The sequence below is a fragment of the Oculina patagonica genome, chromosome 12 (assembly GCF_052425735.1).
Source record: "Oculina patagonica isolate OP01 chromosome 12, crgOcupat, whole genome shotgun sequence".
Taxonomy (NCBI): domain Eukaryota; kingdom Metazoa; phylum Cnidaria; class Anthozoa; order Scleractinia; family Oculinidae; genus Oculina; species Oculina patagonica.
In genome coordinates this window covers 23,184,625-23,203,356 of record NC_135769.1, presented here as the reverse complement: position 1 = coordinate 23,203,356, position 18,732 = coordinate 23,184,625, and the positions used below count along the sequence as shown (strand labels likewise).

The 18,732-nt window shown below is 39.2% G+C and overlaps 3 protein-coding genes across 7 annotated transcripts in view; all 3 read left to right on the top strand.

Annotated features, from left to right (window-relative positions):
• LOC144632254 (uncharacterized) overlaps nt 1-18,732 on the top strand; it is a 50,160-nt gene that overhangs the window by 28,871 nt on the left and 2,557 nt on the right. For all 5 annotated transcript variants that reach the window (XM_078490853.1, XM_078490851.1, XM_078490854.1 and 2 more), the window contains exons 15-18: nt 962-1,068; nt 15,623-15,871; nt 16,903-16,943; nt 17,904-17,960. In XM_078490853.1, coding sequence (XP_078346979.1) covers nt 962-1,068; nt 15,623-15,871; nt 16,903-16,943; nt 17,904-17,960 — 454 coding nt within the window. The remainder of the gene's footprint in view (nt 1-961; nt 1,069-15,622; nt 15,872-16,902; nt 16,944-17,903; nt 17,961-18,732) is intronic.
• Nucleotides 2,110-4,346, top strand: LOC144632985 (trace amine-associated receptor 5-like). Its single transcript, XM_078491743.1, has one exon. The coding sequence runs from the start codon at nt 2,591-2,593 to the stop codon at nt 4,058-4,060; it is 1,470 nt and encodes a 489-aa protein (XP_078347869.1). The 5' UTR covers nt 2,110-2,590; the 3' UTR covers nt 4,061-4,346.
• LOC144632963 (uncharacterized) lies at nt 7,183-10,001 on the top strand. The gene has a single exon (XM_078491719.1). It carries the CDS (start codon nt 7,501-7,503, stop codon nt 9,268-9,270), a length of 1,770 nt encoding a protein of 589 aa, XP_078347845.1. The 5' UTR covers nt 7,183-7,500; the 3' UTR covers nt 9,271-10,001.

The following is an 18,732-nucleotide window of genomic DNA, read 5'->3' as shown; positions in this document are numbered from 1 at the left end:
CGTTTTTGACCCACAAAAAAATCATTCTAAATCATCCGATCACTATACGAGTGCTATATAGTGAAAAGGGAGAAAACTCTCAGGCCCCGTCCACACTGACCCGGGTAAATTTGAAAACGAAGAAATTTAAAACGCTGTGTAAAATGTTTTCCGCGCCCACATTAACCCGGGTAAACTTGAAAACGATACGCTTTATCGAACGCAGAGTAACAACGCATGCACAGAGCTTTTGTTAAGCTAATTAAACCTTTTGTTTCGACAGAAAACACACGACTCTTTGACGAGCGACTATTTGGAGAGCGTTTTTGAAAAGTACCGTTTTCGGTGACCGAAAACGCCGGTTCAGTGTGGACGGTTGGCCTAACCGGGGAAAAAAAGATGCGTTTTTAAATTTAGTCAGTGAGGACGGGGCCTAAACAGACACAATGAAAAATATAGTGACTCAAAGGACGATAAAACGTTTTGTCCTGAACATCCTAAGGGACGGACCATTATTGTTTTGGAGGGGAGTATGAAAAAGTTTCCTTTGCAAACTTTTTTTTTTGTTTTTGCATCTCAGCAAAACGAGGTTTCGTTTTACATATCGTGTTTGCAAACAATTTATTTTGTTCTCTTGGCCCTACAAACAATTTTTTTTTTTCAATATTTTTCAAACCCCTGTCCAAAAAAATAATGGTCCGTCCCTAAGTGTGCTATTTACACCACTAAAAGAGACGACAAGCACCCCTGCCCCTTTCACATGGGAGTGCCCTCCCCGGGAGTCAATCTCGTCAAAACATTTAAGCATGTTCAAGCTCCATGAAAGAGTACCAGAGTCGATAAAAACGCACCAGAATTGGCCGTCAAACCCTTTTCGTCAGGCCTTATCAGATTTTTACACATGGGTTACACGCGAACGTTCGAGTTCAGATGTTTATCAAAAGCTTCTTGCTTGTGATTGGTTTCTCGTCTTTCTCTATAGACACGTCAGTGCAGCTGAAGGCCATTTGGACGTGGTAAAGTTTCTTCTGTTGCAGCCTGGGACCAACATAAACGCCAGAGACAAAAACGACTTCACTCCACTTCTTGGTAAAGTGTTCACTTTGTTTTCCATTGCTCGTGATACACATCGCGTTTGAGATTAGGCACGTGTAAGGTGAAGTAACAAGTGATTTAACACGTCCAGATGTAACACGTGTGCCATGTAACACGTGATGTAACACGTTTGAGATCTAACACGTGTGAGAAATATCACGTAGAAGGAACGCTTACGCAAATAGCACAATGAACCAATCAGAACGCGAAGCAAAAAAAGGTGCAACCCGTGAAAAGCGCGGGAAAAGGCGGGTAAGTCAAGTTGCGATTGGGCTTGGTTGTTTGGTTTAGCTCCTAGTTGGTTGAAAATTAGTACGTTTTCTCTGATTGGCCAATTAGGGCACGTTTCCAGTTATTCAATTACAACGTACAGAAACGCGAACCTTAAGCAAAAACGTGAACAGGTTCTTTTTCGAAAGCTAATTCTATTTTGAAGTTTATTTGTTTTAAATATTGTTCTACGCGACGTTCAGTTCAGTTGTCCTCATTACACAGTCATTTTTATTCGCCGTAGAATTACCTGATTTCTTCAGTTCATTCAAAATATGTTTGCTAATTAACAATCCATAAATAACGTCTTGCTCTTAGATTTATCATAGAGAAAAGACTTGCTCAAATTAGAGAGTTAACGGTAAATTCTGTGAAAACGTTAATTTGTTCTTGAAGAGCTTTAATTTGTTATGTTTCTCACGCTTTCTTAGTTTTTAATTCTAACTCACCTATATGTACAATGGAACATACAAGAGTCGTGAAATCCTGACGGCTGCAAAATGTTAAAAACTGTTTCTTTGTTGATATAAACAGGAACCTTTTTCAAGAGCAATGAACAATTGGAAAACATTGTCATTTTGGGCATAACAATTCGTAGCCAACCGCTATTAAATGAGTACTATGCTTGATATCGTCGCATAACAGACTATGGACTTCGAATCGATACCAAAATTGGCATAAAGATTAATGTTTTATATCTAGAATATGTAAAAAAATAGCTTTGCATCATTAACAGTTTGATTTTAGAGTTTTGACGATGTCAGATGAAAACCAGTAAAACACAACGTCATCTGGCTACAACAAACAGATTTTTTTATTTTTTCCCATTATCTGTTTCTAGAGGATTAGTTTACAATTGTTGTAGTTCGCGTTAAGAAAAAGAATCATCAATTGAAGGATTGGAGTGATGCGCATTTTTGACATCCATCCTTATTTGTTGGATAATCCGAAAACAAAAGGGTGGATGGGCGACGGTAAGGGCGTGGGAAGGCCGTCCGGTCGTGTAACTTTATTATGTTCGATTTCTGTTCGTTAATGCGAATGATTTTTTTTAAATCGTTAGCTATTGTAGGAAGTGCGAAGTAGCGAAGTAAACAAGGATAAGGTTTTGAGCCGAGAAGACGTTCATCAGCTTGCAACCACCAAGAAGACGAATGAAAAAAAGGCCTCATGGTCAATTACCTTAGTGAGTAGTTAACCGCTAATTTTTTCATTTCTTTATTGTACCCTGTGATTTGACTTGGCGATGTTCTCGAACAAAACCGAGTTAGCCGCCGATGACTCAGACCAGACGCGGGCAGTGTTTTCCTGCCCCACAGAACCAACATTTACATGGATTTTAAGCGACACATCCACGTTCCAGGCGGCGATTATCACTTCATGTATTGCTAGCCCGATTGTCATTCTCTTAAACATCATAATAATCATCGCAGTGAAGGCAAGAAGAGAGTTGCAAACGAATTCAAACATTCTGTTGGCCAGCTTGGCTTTAGCGGACTGTTTTGTTGGTGCAGTTTCCATGCCATTGTCCATCAGCCTAGACGCTTTACTTCTCCATAAGACTGTCGGCTATTTTATCTGTAGAATAGCGTTTGCAAATCAACTGGTTCTGTATGCTGCTGTCTGTTCGTCTTTGTATCATTTGACTGTGGTCGCTTGGGAGAGGTACGTGGCAATACGAAAGTGGAACTACTACAAAGTAAAAGTCACCAGGAAGCGCGTCAAAATGTACGCAGGAATCGCTTGGCTGCTGGCTGTACTAACCACGACTCCTGTGCGTATTCTAACGGCCCTTGGTGTCGACTATAAGTTCATTAAGATCTTAGACTTGATCTTTACTCTTCCAGCCGTGGTCTGCATAATTCTGATCGGGTATTTTTACATAATGGTTTACCTGGGTGCGCGCAAACGGAGAGTGAACGACCGTAGCCAGCCACAAGGCCTTGCTCTGACCGTAGCACAACGCGAACATGGTATTTGCAAGAAGATGTTCATTCAAACAGTTGCTTTGTTGATATTTTTCGTTCCATCGTGCACGGTTCTTTTCCTCGGAGAGGTTCTACCTTTCCTTCGAACAAGCTCATTTTTCCGTAAGTCGGAGTTGTTGATTCAGCTGAACTCGCTGGTTAATCCATTTCTTTACTTTTTTTCACTAAGGCGTTTTCGGAAGGCGGTACTGGAGATGCTGAAGTTCAGAAAACCTGAAATGGAGCTAGCGGCTGGCGTAAAACGACGTCGGCGTGTTAAGCGATTTAATGATAGCGAGAATCTAGAAGATGTCCTAGAGTGTGAACAAGGATCAGGATTGTGCGATTCGATCATGTTTAGCGACGCTGTTAATGTAAAACCTTTTGAGCCAGTGATGGAAAGATCAGCGTCTACTTCATCGTGTGAAGGCAGCCATAGTCTAACAATTCGTGTCGATGTACATCAACCCAGGCCAAAGAAAAGGAAACCAAAACTTCACTTTGATCGTGTGATTACAAAAGAAATTCATCCCGAAACTACAGCCGAGCCTCAAAGTTCCCGGCGTCGTGTTATGACGAGATCACAGTCCTACGACGAAAATGCTTCTGTCGATGTTATCTGCAAACTGGGAAGGCTTGAAGCTGACGAAAGGAGACGAAGATCAAACACAACGCCGTCGTCACGCGGATCAATAGAACCAAGTGAAGATGTTTTCAAGAGACTTCAAGCGAGTTGCTTGGACATATAGGCCGAGTTTCTAACTAAATGTCGGAATTCTGTTTCCGAGAACTGACTTTACCCACGTTTTTTTGATATGGTGGTTGGCAATTAACTGTTACGAAAGCTCCGAAGGTACCCGAGTATTTCCCGAGTATTATCGTATTCTGTATTAAACTTTGTAAATAGTTGTTTTTTGTTACGTGACATAAGTACCAGTTGAGGGTGAATTCCGGTCTTGGAGACCGGGTTGAGCCCGCAGTTTTCGCCTCCACGTTGCTTAGCAACTGACCTTGACATGGTAACGTGACAGACATGGTGGCGTCGTGACAAGCAACTGACCATGACATAGTGGCGTGACAAATTTCGGTGTTCTTTCAAGTGCTCGCGCCATTCCTTATTTTTGGTTGGATAATAAAAATTCCAAACTTATTTGAACATTTTTTTTTATTTGTATACATATTTTTGGTGTTCTAGGGGCGTTTATGGAGTGTTCCTTGTTTTAAAGACACCCGAAACACAGGAATTTTTGCGGGATGAAATCAAGAAATATTTTTCAAAATAATTTTAACGTTTTGTGCAGCTGTCTGAACTTTGAAAAGTCGTTTTTTCAACCTCTAGGCGATCGGAAATGAAAGACAAAAGCGAAGAACAAATTGCCATGCGCCCAAACGGAATTTCAACACTCGGTCAAAATCAGAAAACATAGACATATATTGCTTGCAATCCAGCAGTTTTTGGTCTTATTCCAATTATTCAAACGGTTTTGTATTTGAACAAATTAAAATTTTCTTGCAGCATTGTTCAAAACAACATAAAGGATATACAATGCAGTGTTCATGATTTCATTCACAATTTTATATTTAACATTTCTTCTTGGTGAACTAATAAAAAAGGTAAATGTCTGGAAAACATGAAAAAAAACCCTGGACAAAATATTTTCTGTCCATTATTGCCTATTTGTTTCTTTGCATGGTACAGGGAGAAAATGAAAACAACTGCTGCTCACACTCAAAAGTACCGTAGTCATAAACAAATATCTTGTGAAGCACGTAACTAATATTAACCTGTTCCAGGCTCTCGGTCAGTGGGGAGAGTGCGAGCGAAAGAAAACTAAAGGGATCTGGGAGAGAGATTCCTCTCGTATTTCCTTCGCTCGCGTTCGCCCGCTCTCGCTTGCTTCGCTGACCAAGAACCTGGAACAGGCTAAACTAATATTGAACAAAATTCCATATACACGAGTTGGCTGATAGAGTCCTTTGATTTTCATTTTTTCCCTCGCCATGTCACGGATTTTAGCCAAATTTAGACATGAGAAAATGACCACCAAATTGAGTCATTGAAATATTAAAAAAAAAAAAAAAACACTTATACCATTCTCACTCGTTAATTATGCCATTCACTGTCCGCGTGGATGAGATATGGGAAAAGATTGTGGCCGAGGGAATGAGCGAGTGGGCGAGAAAGCACTAAAGCTGTGTGTTACGTCGCCGAAGGGGAGGTTGGAGGGTCGAAAATTCGCCCGGACTTCCCGGCTTGCGTATCTCTTTCGAAATGCCCCGAATCTACCTTATTCTTACTACTGAATTTTCGCGATTTCAAAATAATCGCGAAATTTAATACTCGCGAAGAAAACATTGCGCGAAATTTAAACACGCGAACTGAAAATTAATATCATAATGATATGTATCAAAAAAAGAAAAATTTTAACTTTTTTAACTGCAACTAACTATCCTATAAAAATATCTTTCCGTCTCGTTTTCTACTAGCATCCTTGTCCGATAACTGTTTTCTTCAACTTGTAAATCGGCCAAAACCTGTTCAGTACAGTGACCAAAGTTTTTGTACCTTGAAGTTACTTTAAAGCAGACCTTTGTGTATTTTCAGTAGTTCCTTAGTCTTTGACGACTGATTTGTAAAACACTGTCAAAATCGCGAAATTTAATACACTTTTGCTCTAATTTTTCTCGCATCGGCGAAAATTTATACTCCTTTATACGGCGTTTGTGCACGTGGGGATTAAGCATTGCATAACACAATTATTCATAAACAAACAGGGTTATATAATCCACCCACTTTTAGTGAATTCCGCGTCATAATTATGAATGAGAATAGATTGAAAATTCACCTACGCAAGTTCATTGAATTTAATATGCAGATTTTTCAAAAGCAGGTTTAACTTACCAGGAAGTATCAGACTCGCTGGACAGTTTCACAAACGCCACATACGGTTTCAGCGGAACAAATAATCAAGTCACTTGTTTAACGTGCTGTTAAAAAATGGACAATTTCCTCGCTGACTGAATGTATTTTCAATGCTAGATCTGTGTTTTATTCACTAATTCTCACGAAATTCCCTCGAATTCGTTCCGATGAAGATATTCCAGAAGAGTATATTGCACAATTCAGAAAATTTAACTACTTACTTTCTTACATTACTCCCAATGCTCCCCCAAAAAATATATTGAAAAAATGCACCTTCGCAAGTGAATTTAATATGCAGATTTTTCAAAAGCAGGTGTAAATTACCAGGAAGCATCAGACTCGCTGGACAGTTACACAAACGCAACTCGCGAATTCGACGAAACAAATAATCATGTCACTTAATTTAAAAATTGTCAATTTTCTCGCACACTGGATGTATTTACAATGCTAGATCTGTGTTTCTTTTCCCTAATTCTCACGATATTCCTGCGGATTTGTTTGTTCTTCGAATGTTTCAAGAAAATATTTTTCGCAATTCAGGAAATTTAACTAACCTGAAACATTTAAGACATAAAGAACGTATTTGCAAACCATTTTCACTTGTAAAACATTTTTTGGAAGAAAAATCGTTTTGAATGTGCAGGGGGGGGGGGGGAGGGGGGGGGAGAAAGGGTAGGTTGGCATTATGAAAACAAGTAGCTTGTTCAACCAAACGTCACAAACTTAGCAACTTTGAAACAGATGAAAGTGCAACTTGGAGCCATTTCATGCTTCTTAAGTGAAGCATACACTAGGATCGCGCGATAAAAACATTTTGTTTCTTTATAGCTTGATTCGGCCATTTTGTTATCTTTTTTTCATACTTAAAAATAGTGTAATGTATTAATGTATATCTGTGTTTTTGTTGTGTGTGTGTTTATAACAATACTTTTCACAATTTTAGCAGCTTTGTGAGTGCCCAGAGTGGCTCTAACTTTACTTCAGTCCTTGATCAGTTGTCTGGATTCCCTTCCCTCCCCATCTAATCTCCATCACTCCCCCCGTCCCATTTCAGACTGCTCCTTTACATCCTTCTCGAATTTTCATAACAAAGAGTTTTTTAAAACAGTTCAAAACAGATGCTAGCGCTAGCTGGAAATGTTTAACACGAAACACATCAGAATACGTTTTGGCAGAAACCGCCAGGAATAGAGCTGTCAACAGCGGTTAACTGACTGCCTTAGTAAGTACTTCATCGTTTGTTTGTGTGCTACATGTGATAACGAAATGAACTCTAGCAATACAAACCTTGCCTCCAAAGCCTCGAACCAAGCGCCGGCAGTTTTTTTCTGTCCAAACGAACCGATATTTACATGGATTTTAAGTGACAGAAGCACGTTCCGGGCTGCGATTATCATTTCATGTATTGCTTGCCCGATCACCGTTCTCCTAAACATCTTAGTAATTGTCCTAGTAAGCAAAAAAAGACAGTTGCAGAAAAATTCAAACATTCTGTTGGCAAGCTTGGCTTTAGCGGACTGTTTAGTAGGTTCGGTTTCCATGCCATTGTCCATCAGCCTAGACGCTTTACTTCTCCAGAAGGCTGTCGGCTATTTCATCTGTAGAATCGCGTTTGCAAATCAACTGGTACTGTATGCTGCTGTCTGTTCGTCTTTGTATCATTTGACTGTGATCGCTTGGGAGAGGTATGTGGCGATACGAAAGTGGAACAGGTACAAAGTGATTGTGACCAGAAAGCGTGTAAAGAATTGCGCGGGAATCGCGTGGCTGCTGGCTGTACTAACCACGACTCCTGCGCGTCTTCTTACGGCCCTTGGTGTCGACTATAACTTCATTAAGATCTTAGACTTGATCTTAACTCTTCCATCCGTGATTTGCATTGTTTTGATCGGGTTTTTCTACATAATGGTTTATCTAGGTGTACGTAAACAGAGAGCAAGGGACGATAGTGATGTAAATGTTCGCGCTACAGCAAAGATGGAAGGGAGCATTGCTCGTACTACCGGAATACTATCAGTTTCGTTGTTAATTTTCTACATTCCCTCGATCGTCGTCCCAATATTCGGTGAAAGTGTTCCGTTCCTTCGAACAAGCTCGTTTTTCCGTTGGTCGGAGCTGCTGACTCAACTGAACTCGCTAGTTAATCCACTACTATACTGTTTCGTACTGAACCGCCATTTTAGAAGAGAAATTCTAAAGATGCTATCGACGAACAAACCTAAACGAATACAACCGCTAACTGGTGTACAACAACGTAGTGCCAGGCGAATTAATGCAAGCTCGGAGGACAGTCAAGAACTTAAAGCCGGACAACGAGAGGACATCGTTGAAATGCCAGGGTCTTTTAGAGACGCAGGTTTTAGCAAACCTCGCCAATCAGGTGATGAAGAATCGTCGTCTTCTTCATGTGTAGAAAACCTGAACCGCCACACTATTTGTGTGGATGTTCATCAACCCAAGTCCATTAAATGGAGTCCAAACAACCCAGCTTCAAGTAATGCAGTGAAGAGAGCAGGCGAAAAAGAAAACATAAGTGTCCAGTCTCGATGTCCCGAGTCTCATGTCCACCATCATGACTGCAATGAAATTGCAACCTCGTTGCCAGGGTCTCTCTTCTCTCGTTCTGCGGGGCGGGGAGAGAGAGACCCTGGGAACGAGGTTGGTGAAATTGACGTTATCGATATGGAATTTGCCACCGAACAGCAAAATTTTAAGGGTAAAACGAAGCAAAGACCAAAGACATCGGTGCTGTCCCAAAATAGCAGACAACCTGAGGCCATTAGACGGAAACCAGTAGTCGAGGTTACAAATGGTCTGAAGAAAAGGAAAAGTCTAACCAAAGGCACGAGGGATGCGTCACAACGTTCGATGCATTACGTTTGCCAAGAGTCCTGCAATGAAATTGACGTTATCGAACTTGTCAAAGGACAGGCAAAAACCACACAAAGATCAAAGATGACGGCATCATCGCCAAAAGGCAATGCATCGCCGGGTAAAACTGATCTTGAGCTTTCAGGAACTGCAGCAAAATTGTAAGCATCGTCTAGCCAAGACATGGTGCGCGAGTACTTGTTTTCAGAATGTAAATATTTTAGCGAGATTAAAAATAAAACTTAAGGTTAAAGCTGTTAAAATTGATGCTAAACGTTTTCGACCTGTTCGATCATCATCACTCTGATGATGATCGAACAGATCGAAAACGTTTAGCATCAATTTTAACAGCTTTTACCTTAAGTTTTATTTTTAACCTTTTATCGGCGAAATGTATATATTTAGCGAGATTGATTATAGAACTTCGCAGTACGGAGTAATTATTTTTAGCAAAACTAAGTTTGAGTGTTCATTTATCTCTTTTTTTAATTCATTTGTTTATTTACAGGGTTCACAGTTAACAATAGTTAACAATTATCCTGTGAAATCGCGCGAAATATCGCCTGATACTTACGGTCTCGTTGGCTAAAATCAGATTTCGCAAGATTGAGTAGGATAATTGTTTTATTATTCAACAAATTGTCAACAAAATACATTTTGCATCTAGTAAAAACTGACTGGGGTTCTGCAGAATTTCCAAGATTTCGAACGAGTCTTCACAGCCATAGTTAGTAGAGGTATATCGCAGGATATTTGTTATGTACGGATGACAGATAACGTTAACATTTTGACCATTAATGGGCCGCGTGCGCATTTGTTGAATAATAGTGCTGAATATTCTTCTTAGTTCCTTGCCCCCGGGTGGGGGATAGGGCCGGAGTACTGAATATAGTAACACTTAAGGTGGCCCGCGGGTATTTATGAGGCTGACAGTTCCCTTTTTTAAGCGCGTTTTAAAACGGGAAAACGTGAAGCGATTGCTTAGATTTTTGAGAATCTGAAAGAATAATGCTTAAATTATATAAAATGATAAATTTTATAGCGATCAAACGCGATTTGTTTAAGTTATGAGCGATTTTCGGAAGCCTTCGTTTATAAAAAATGCGATCATTTTTAAAATGCCACGGTGATTACCTCAATTACCTCAAAACGCTGCCAAACAGTTAAAGTTTACTCACAACAACTTACAGGAAAATCCACTCCGTAGATTTCCTGAACGAGCGACATCTTTATTTTGCCTTTAAAAACTGTTGTGTTATGCGTCTGTCTTGACCGTCGCATAATTTTGATACTTATAATAACCCAGTACCCAGCCATTTTTGAGGCTGATGTCACCTTAACCTTGTGTGTAAAAGTTAAAAAGATCGTGTATATATACATAAACTGTTAGCAGTCAATAAAGATGGATGGTTTTCAGCCGAATTTTTGAAAATATCAAACAAATGACGTTATTTCAAATTGCGAAAATTTGTCGATTTGTTTTGCATTTTTTTAAAGCTGCAGCTAGAACAGGATATCGCAAAGGTTTGTGCCGAGTTTCAGCGTATTTCGTTCATACGGTTTGAAGAATTTTGGTCGCAAAGTCAGATACATTTGCTTTTCAAGTTCTAATCGCCTTGTAAACCTCGCATGTCGAATGAAATTATTCTGCTGTTGTTCGAAGAGAGTAGTTACTTCCAAATTCCGCACGATCTTCTGCTGTCAGGGAATACATGTGCAGGAACGGTAATTGTCATTTTAGTAGTAACTTGCTGCGGTCACATCTAGACTACTAACTATAGTTAGGACGGCGTTAACTATAGTTAGCTATTTCGGTAATGTGACCGCTTCTCTGTTCGCCCTAACTATAGTTAGAAAATTTACGCCTCGATGATCCAAAACAATACACACTAACTATAGTTATACCCAAGCAAGGTTCATGGATTAGTCTTAAGTTTGCAAACGAAAAGCCAATCAGAATGCGACAATTCTTTTCGCACGAGCGAGTTGAACATAAATATGCAAAACAAAGCGTCAAGGGAAGGAAAACAAGAAAAACAACAAGCCAACAAATTACATATCATCAATGTTAGCAAAAATAAGGCTTGAATTCTTCGGTTTCTAGCATCCTTACTTCATTTTATTTTCTTCAACGCCGAAATGCCGTGCAAAAATAGAAAAAATAGAGGAACAACTGGACACAAATAAACAACAAGGGCTGTCATGAACTAATTTAAATACCAAATTATTCACAACCTAATCAGAACTAACTATAGTTAACTGCATTGGTGTGACCGCAAAGACGACAGAAAGCACTAACTATAGTTAGGTATGACGTCACGTAACTTGAGACTAACTATAGTTAAACTTTAGTTACGTCGTAGATGTGACCGCAGCCACTATTTCAAGCTGTGTTATTTCCAAGTGACAGAAGATCATGCGGAATTTGAAAGTAACACCTCTCTTCGAAAACAACAGTATAATTTCATTCGAAATGCGGGGTTTACTGGGTTTACAAACCGACCAGAACTTGGAAAGTAAATGTACCTAACTTTGCAACCGAAATTCTTCAAACCGTATGGAAGGAACACACTAAAAAGTGGCACAAATCTTTGCAATATCCTGTTCTAGCTGCAGCTTTAAAAAATGCAAAACAAATCGACAAATTTTTCGCAATTTGAAATAACGTCATTTGTTTGATATTTTCAAAAATTCGGCTGAAAACCATCCATCTTTATTGACTGTTAACATTTGATGTATATACACGATCGTTCTAACTTTTACACACAAGATTAAGGTGACATCAGCCTCAAAACTGGCTGGTACTAGGTTATTATGGGCGCTTTCCATTCGACCAAAAATTCTAGTTTGAGTTTCCGGACAATTCCAGTGGCAAATGGAACAGCATTTTCCAACTTTTCCGGTTGACTGCACGGAAGGCAAAACAAAATTTTCATATGGTCAGGTAGTGCGTCTAATATGGAAATTTCTACGGTGCATTAAAATAATGCACTGTTGCCGGTTTCCTGCACATATAACTCGATATTTTTGCAAATAAAAAGCATTCCGAGCACTGAAAATAAACGCCATGAATGACATCGTGGCTACAAATACAGGGACCTTTTAAAAGGCGCACTACAAGCAACGAAAACGTCGCCAACCCAAAAAGTTTAATGAGCAAAACAATGGCGTAGCCTGCACGCGCGTTATGAATATTTGTACATTTCTTTGCTGCCGCCTGCAAAACAACAACGAAAAACAACCGAGTTCACCAAAAAATTTTATTTGGAGTTTCAAGAATGCTTCCTTAACACATGTAGCTGCTTTCAGCTGCACAAATCGCTAAATTTTCTGCCGAAGGAACTCAGGCTGAGTGTAAAATGGTAGCTTTTTCCAAAATTTCCGGAAAAGAGGACAACCTCGCAAGGTAGACCCAAATTTTCGAAAACAATTTCCGGGAACTTTCAGTTCCATTTGATTTTGCTTCTGGAATTTCCGGGGTTTTCGATTGAATGGTTCGCATTTCGGAAAGTCAACACTTTCCGGATTTTCTGGAAACTTTCCCAGGAAATTTCTGTACCATTCGTCCTTGTTCCGAAATTTCCGGAATTTTTGGTCGAATGGAAAGCGCCCTATAAGTATCAAATTTATGCGACGGTCAAGACAGACGCATAACACAACATTTTTTAAAGGCAAAATAAAAATGTCGCTCTCAGGAAATCTACGGAGTGGATTTTCCTGTAAGTTGTTGTGAGTAAACTTTAACTGTTTGGCAGCGTTTTGTGGTAATTATAGAAAAATTCACCGTGGCATTTTAAAAATAATCGCATTTTATTCAGTATAAACGAAGGCTTCCGAAAATCCCTCATAACTTAAACAAATCGCGTTTGATCGCTATAAAATTTATCATTTTATATAATTTAAGGATTTTTCTTTCAGATTCTCAAAAATCTTAGCAATCGCTTCACGTTTTCCCGTCTTAAAACGCGCTTAAAAAAGGGAACTGTCAGCCTCATAAATACCCGCGGGCCACCATAAATAAATTAATTTCATGTTTTGCCATGGATTTGAGTTCTCAATTCTTCACTGGATGTGAATATTTTAAAAAAAGATAAAGTGATTGTGTTCACTATATGAGTGGGTTATACAGTTCCTTGATTTCTTTGATGAATTAAAACAACACAAAGTGACAGAGTTTTGAAGAAGTTTTATGAAGTAATCCCCTAAGAAAAATGAAAATAATATTTTAATAATTAAACCTTCGCTGCCACCGATTTTTTCCACTAAATTCGTGAGAATCTCTGTCGGTGCAACCATGTGATGAAAATATATATTTTTTTAATTCGTAGAAGGTGAAAGTGTTTTTGTTACTCTATTATTAGTTGCTTATTGGCTTATCCTACGCTATTTACTGGTATAATAAGCAAAATGTCTTCTCGTTTATTTTTGTGACAAAGACGGGGAAATTGTTTCCGCTGCAAGAAAGGTTTGTTTTGTCGTCGTTTACACCCAGGGCAGCTAATCAGGTTATAAAAAGAATCAGTAAAGAAAACAGACTCTGATTGCTTGATTCGTCTTTTGTGTCGCTAGGAAACGTTTTCACCGCTGGGTTTGAAAATTATCAAGGAGAAAAATCCGGTTTCCGTTCAAACATTTACATATCTTATTTTGGCGTGTGCTTTGAATGAATGAGTGAAAACTTTATAAGGGTGTCAAAACCTTATAGCCTGGCATATACCCATAAAAATTAGGGGACACAATTAAAAAGAATTAACTAATATTAAATATATTACTTGTAAATATTTGCAAGTCTATGTTTGCAACAGTGCTAACTTACAACCTATAATTAAAAAACTATGACTCTCTGTGTAAAATCTATTGTTAAAATTTAAAAACTATGTATAAAAACTATTTTTCCCTGATGACTGTCTTTAAACTTCTTTACATTAACCGGTGTTCTCGATTCAAATATTTACTGAAGTGGACTAAAATGAACGGTAGTGGATGTGTATTTGATCTTCACAAAGTCTTCGAGTCATTCGTGAGAGCGGACTGTATGTCGTGGCGTGTTATGTGTGTAAGCAAGTGAGGGTGTTTTTGTTTGAATGTGGAAGGAATCGTGCATTTGCTTTGGTTTTATGGTTGAAAACTTCGTTCAACATGCTCAAACCAACCAAAATAAACACGCTTTCTTTTTAAGCCAATCAGAAGCAAGAACAAAACCAATCGTGAACTTGTCTTAAGGTGGATTTCCACTGACGCGTAAATATTTACGTACAAAAAACGTGCGTAAAAAAAGATACGTAGGCAAATTTCCACTGTGGCGTAAAAAGTAATAAAAATCGTTTCCTTTTTACGCGCGTTGAACGTGCGTAAATGCCCGCCATACTGAATTATCAAGTTGGTGAATAGAGTGCGTGATTGTCGGCTATATTGGAGGAGTGAAACAATAAATTTTTTTTCCTTTGGGAAAAAATCATTAACATTTTTATGCAAATATCTTGTTGTTTGACTCTTCACACATGGCTGCTATGAAAACACTTTGTACCACACGCTAGAAAAAGAAATGCGTGAATATGACCAAGAGGCATTTTATAAATACTTCCGAAAGACACCATCAAGTAAAAGAAGATTTGAGGCGACCTTCCCGGATTCCCGGTTCAAAGCCTACGTGACCTGACGCCAGGCGTTTTCTTTCACTACTGCGTTCGTGTAATTTGGTTCTGTACCCAGTTCTATAGATTATTTCTTGAAATGTTAAGACTTTCTCGATGAGAAGTGTTTCTACATCTGAATGTTTTCCCAAGTAAATCGATGGGCGATTTAAAACAAAATGGTTTTCCACATGGTAAGTGGTGTCATGTGACGAAATCCAAAAGTATGATTGGGTAAATCGTTGCGTAACCGCAGACAGCCGCGAAAAAAGTTGAACTCGGTTCAACTTTTTTCAAAACCCCCAAAATCGCTACGCGCGTAAACGTGCGCGTCACGTGCGTAAATACCTGGAAAAAAACGTGGCATTAGAAATTGGACAACGTAAATTCGACGCACGTAATCGCGCGCGTAAAATTTCATTTCATGTACGTTTATAATTTTTACGCGCGTTAACGTGCGTAAACAAAAACGCGACAGTGGAAATCCACCTTTACGCGCGTTTTCCCGCCCTTGGCGCAGGTTGCGTGCTTTCGTTTCAAGCTCTGATTGGCTTAGACCGGTTTTCACTTCTGTGTCAAAAGTAATTTGCGTTTGGTTTGGTTTGCATTACTACGCTAGGTGATTGGTTTAATAAACTCGCGTCACTTTCGCAACCAATCAGAAGTTAAAACAAAACCAATTGTGACTCGTTCGCGCACGTTTTCCCGCGCTTTGTGCCGGCTACATGCATTTGCTTCGAGTTTTGATTGGTTCACTTGATTGTCTGTGTCGTTGGAAATTGGCCAGAGTGATGGCTTTGGTTTTAGTTTTACGACAGTATATGAAAACCCCTACATACTCTCGGTTGTATATAATGATCAAGCATTTTGATGTATTTGTACAGATGCCATAATGAATGGCCACCATGGAGTTGCCGAGCACTTAAAGGCTCGTGGAGGGACCTTCAGTGAGTGCAAGCTGGCCCAACTCATGACAACCGCTGCCAGCACCGGGGACACAAAGACCCTTAAACGTTTGATAAGATGGACCGGTCACGTGAACGTGTCTGACTTTGATGGACAGACCGCACTTCACACAGCGGCGTTGTACGGCAGGCTCAATATCGTTAATTTGCTGCTGAAAGAGGGTGCAGGTTAGTCGTGAGCTAAAATTGCAAACTGCCTTGTAAATATAATTAAAGTGCTACTATAATCAAATTTTCGATTTCCATTTTTTTTTTGCATTTTCGTGAACAATAAGACTTGCTTACTTACCTTGCCAATTTTCAATCCATTACGAACATCAGAAGTATTTTTATTTTAACGTTCATTTCCGATAATTTACGGCCGCCATTAAACATCCTTGTTCCAAGGCTTGGTTGCAAATAGGGAGAAAATGACGTCAAGGGCTCCAAAATACCTCACGGGTTGAAATTATAATAACAATATGTATTGAAACTCACGCGAAAAGTAACAAAAACTTTGGGCTTGTTTTTCGTGCAAGGTTCTATGCTGATTGTTATTCTAGTTTCAACCCGCGAGGTATTTTTGAGCCTTTGACGTCATTTTCTCCCTATTCGCAACCAAGCCTTGGAACAAGGTTGTTTAATGGCGGCCGTAAATTATCGGAAATAAACGTTAAAATAAAACGACTTCTGATGTTCGTAATTGATTGAAATTAGGCAAGGTGAGTAAGAAAGTCTAATTGTTCACGACAATGATAAAAAATGAAAATCAAAAATATAGTAGCACTTTAAATAAACTGTGATATGAAAAAAAAAACATAAAAAGGGTTCTTTCAGATATCTTTGAAGTCAGTTTAAGCTCTAGCTTGCGTAGCAGGTGCCTGTGTAGTTTCTGAGCGCGCGTTTGGGAAACGCGAAAGGCGCGAGACGCCACGCAAGGGAAAAATAGCGAAGGTAGGCGCCTTCTTCTCATTCCCTCGCGTGGCCGTCTCTCGCCTTTCGTCTTTTCCAAAAACGCGCGCAAAACTACACACTAAGCAGGCTATTTAAGCTCTTATTCCAGTAATATAGGAGACATATCTTGTGTTTTTTTGCTATCAGTTTCCATCAAACTCACTGCGATAGTACGCCTGTGAAGTCTAAAGAGTGATTCGTATTATTGTCACTCTTATTGTGGTTAACAATATTTATTTTAACAAATAACTCACTTTTCTTTTCAGATGCGACACTTGTTAATCGGTATGGCCAAATTCCCTTGCAGGTAATTTTTCTTCAGTATTGTTTACAGGATAACTGATTCCGATTCTTTCAGTTAGGTAGGTGTAATGGTTATTACACTGTAAGTGACGTTACGAAAGTTGTCACCACTATTGTTCCTATGATCTAGCACAAGGAGTTTGGGTCTAATTCCATGTGACTTCATTTTGTCAGTGGACTTCGAAGAAACGCGCGTTCTGGTGCTACAACACTTTGTACAATAACTGAGGGAATTCTCGCGTGCTCATTGGTCAAAAGGTGTGGTCGATGACAGTATAACCATGAAAATGACGAAACCGATCTTATGAGCTGTCACACTTCGTGCTGATTTTCCATCTAATTCGTCGGTTAGAACAAATCGACCACATTTTCCATAGTCTACACTCTTTTATACCATGCCATAGAAAATACAGCCAATCAGAATACAGAAAAGCCGTTGTATAATTCGACTGTATTCAACTCAACCTTTCCTTCGTACGCTGCGATCTTATTCTCCACGAAATTTAGTTAGCGTATTTCCTACGGCATGGTATAAAATCTCGTGGTGAACCATGGAATATCCCACTTGTCACTTGTATTTTCTTTGTATACACGCTCGCCTAAAGGCTCGTGTGTCTACCGAGAAAATACAAGTGACTCGTGGGATATTCCATGGTATACCACTCGAAAGCGTTGCATATCTAGTATATAGACCACAAAAATGTCAAACCTTTACACACGCCTAACGGCTCGTAGTTCCATTTCGGTTTTGAACATTTCATGGCGTCATTTCTATGGTACATTGGAGCGTAGACCATGGAAAAATGTAGTCGATTTGTTAAATGCCTATCACTTCCAACAAAAAGAAATGCTCGTTTTCCAGTAGATTCGAGTCGTATATGAGCTGCAAAGCCGGCGATGGTACGTTAAACGAAACCTTCGTTCATCATTAAGGGATTTTAAAATTCATGTCCGTTTCTTACAGGTAGCAGTGGATAATGGGCATACAGCGGTCGAAAAGGAACTACGGAAATTTCTCAAGGTAAGGAATGCAAAGTGCAATGCTGGGCAAGCTTTACTACGGATGTAATGTAATTATATCTGCAAATGGTTAGACATTCTAGTCTTCTCGGAAAAGGACGATAAACCGTGGGTCCCGTCTCCTGTATCTTCAGTCTTCTAACAGGGGACGTTTAAGAACCCACACACTATTCGCAAAGGGTAGGGCACGAAGCTCCCGGTGTTGTGGTCTGGCCTTTACAATTGTATCTTAAATTACAGTATGTGTAAAGCGCATTTGAACATATATATATATGGAAAATGCGCTATATAAATGCATTATCATTATTATTAATGAAACCATCCATACCTGAACTTCGGTTGATCAAAAGATGGATAACAGTATCTACCGTATAAATGGCCATCCGGTGGAAAGCGTAGTCTGTTTTGTTAGCACTTATCCAGTAGATGGTGATTTAACCGGCGGATGGATAGCGTTATCTTGGCCTGACCGGTATTTCTTTCTTTTTTTCATTGAGAAGCATTATTTGCCAATAAAAAGTTTGTACCGGTGGTTGTAATTAAGCTTTGCTTGTTTCTCTTTCCATTTTTGGAAAAAGATGTTTTGGTCCTTTAAAATTCTTATACCTTAGTAGCTTGAATTTGTTGTAACAAGGTAGAGAGAAGATAGTCCCCGCTGGGGATCAAATGAATTACAATTCATATGTCCATAAACTTTGCTTTTTTAATTGCGACCATGTATAAATTTTACTTACAAATCAGGTGGCTTTACGTTAGAATGTTTGTTCTATTAC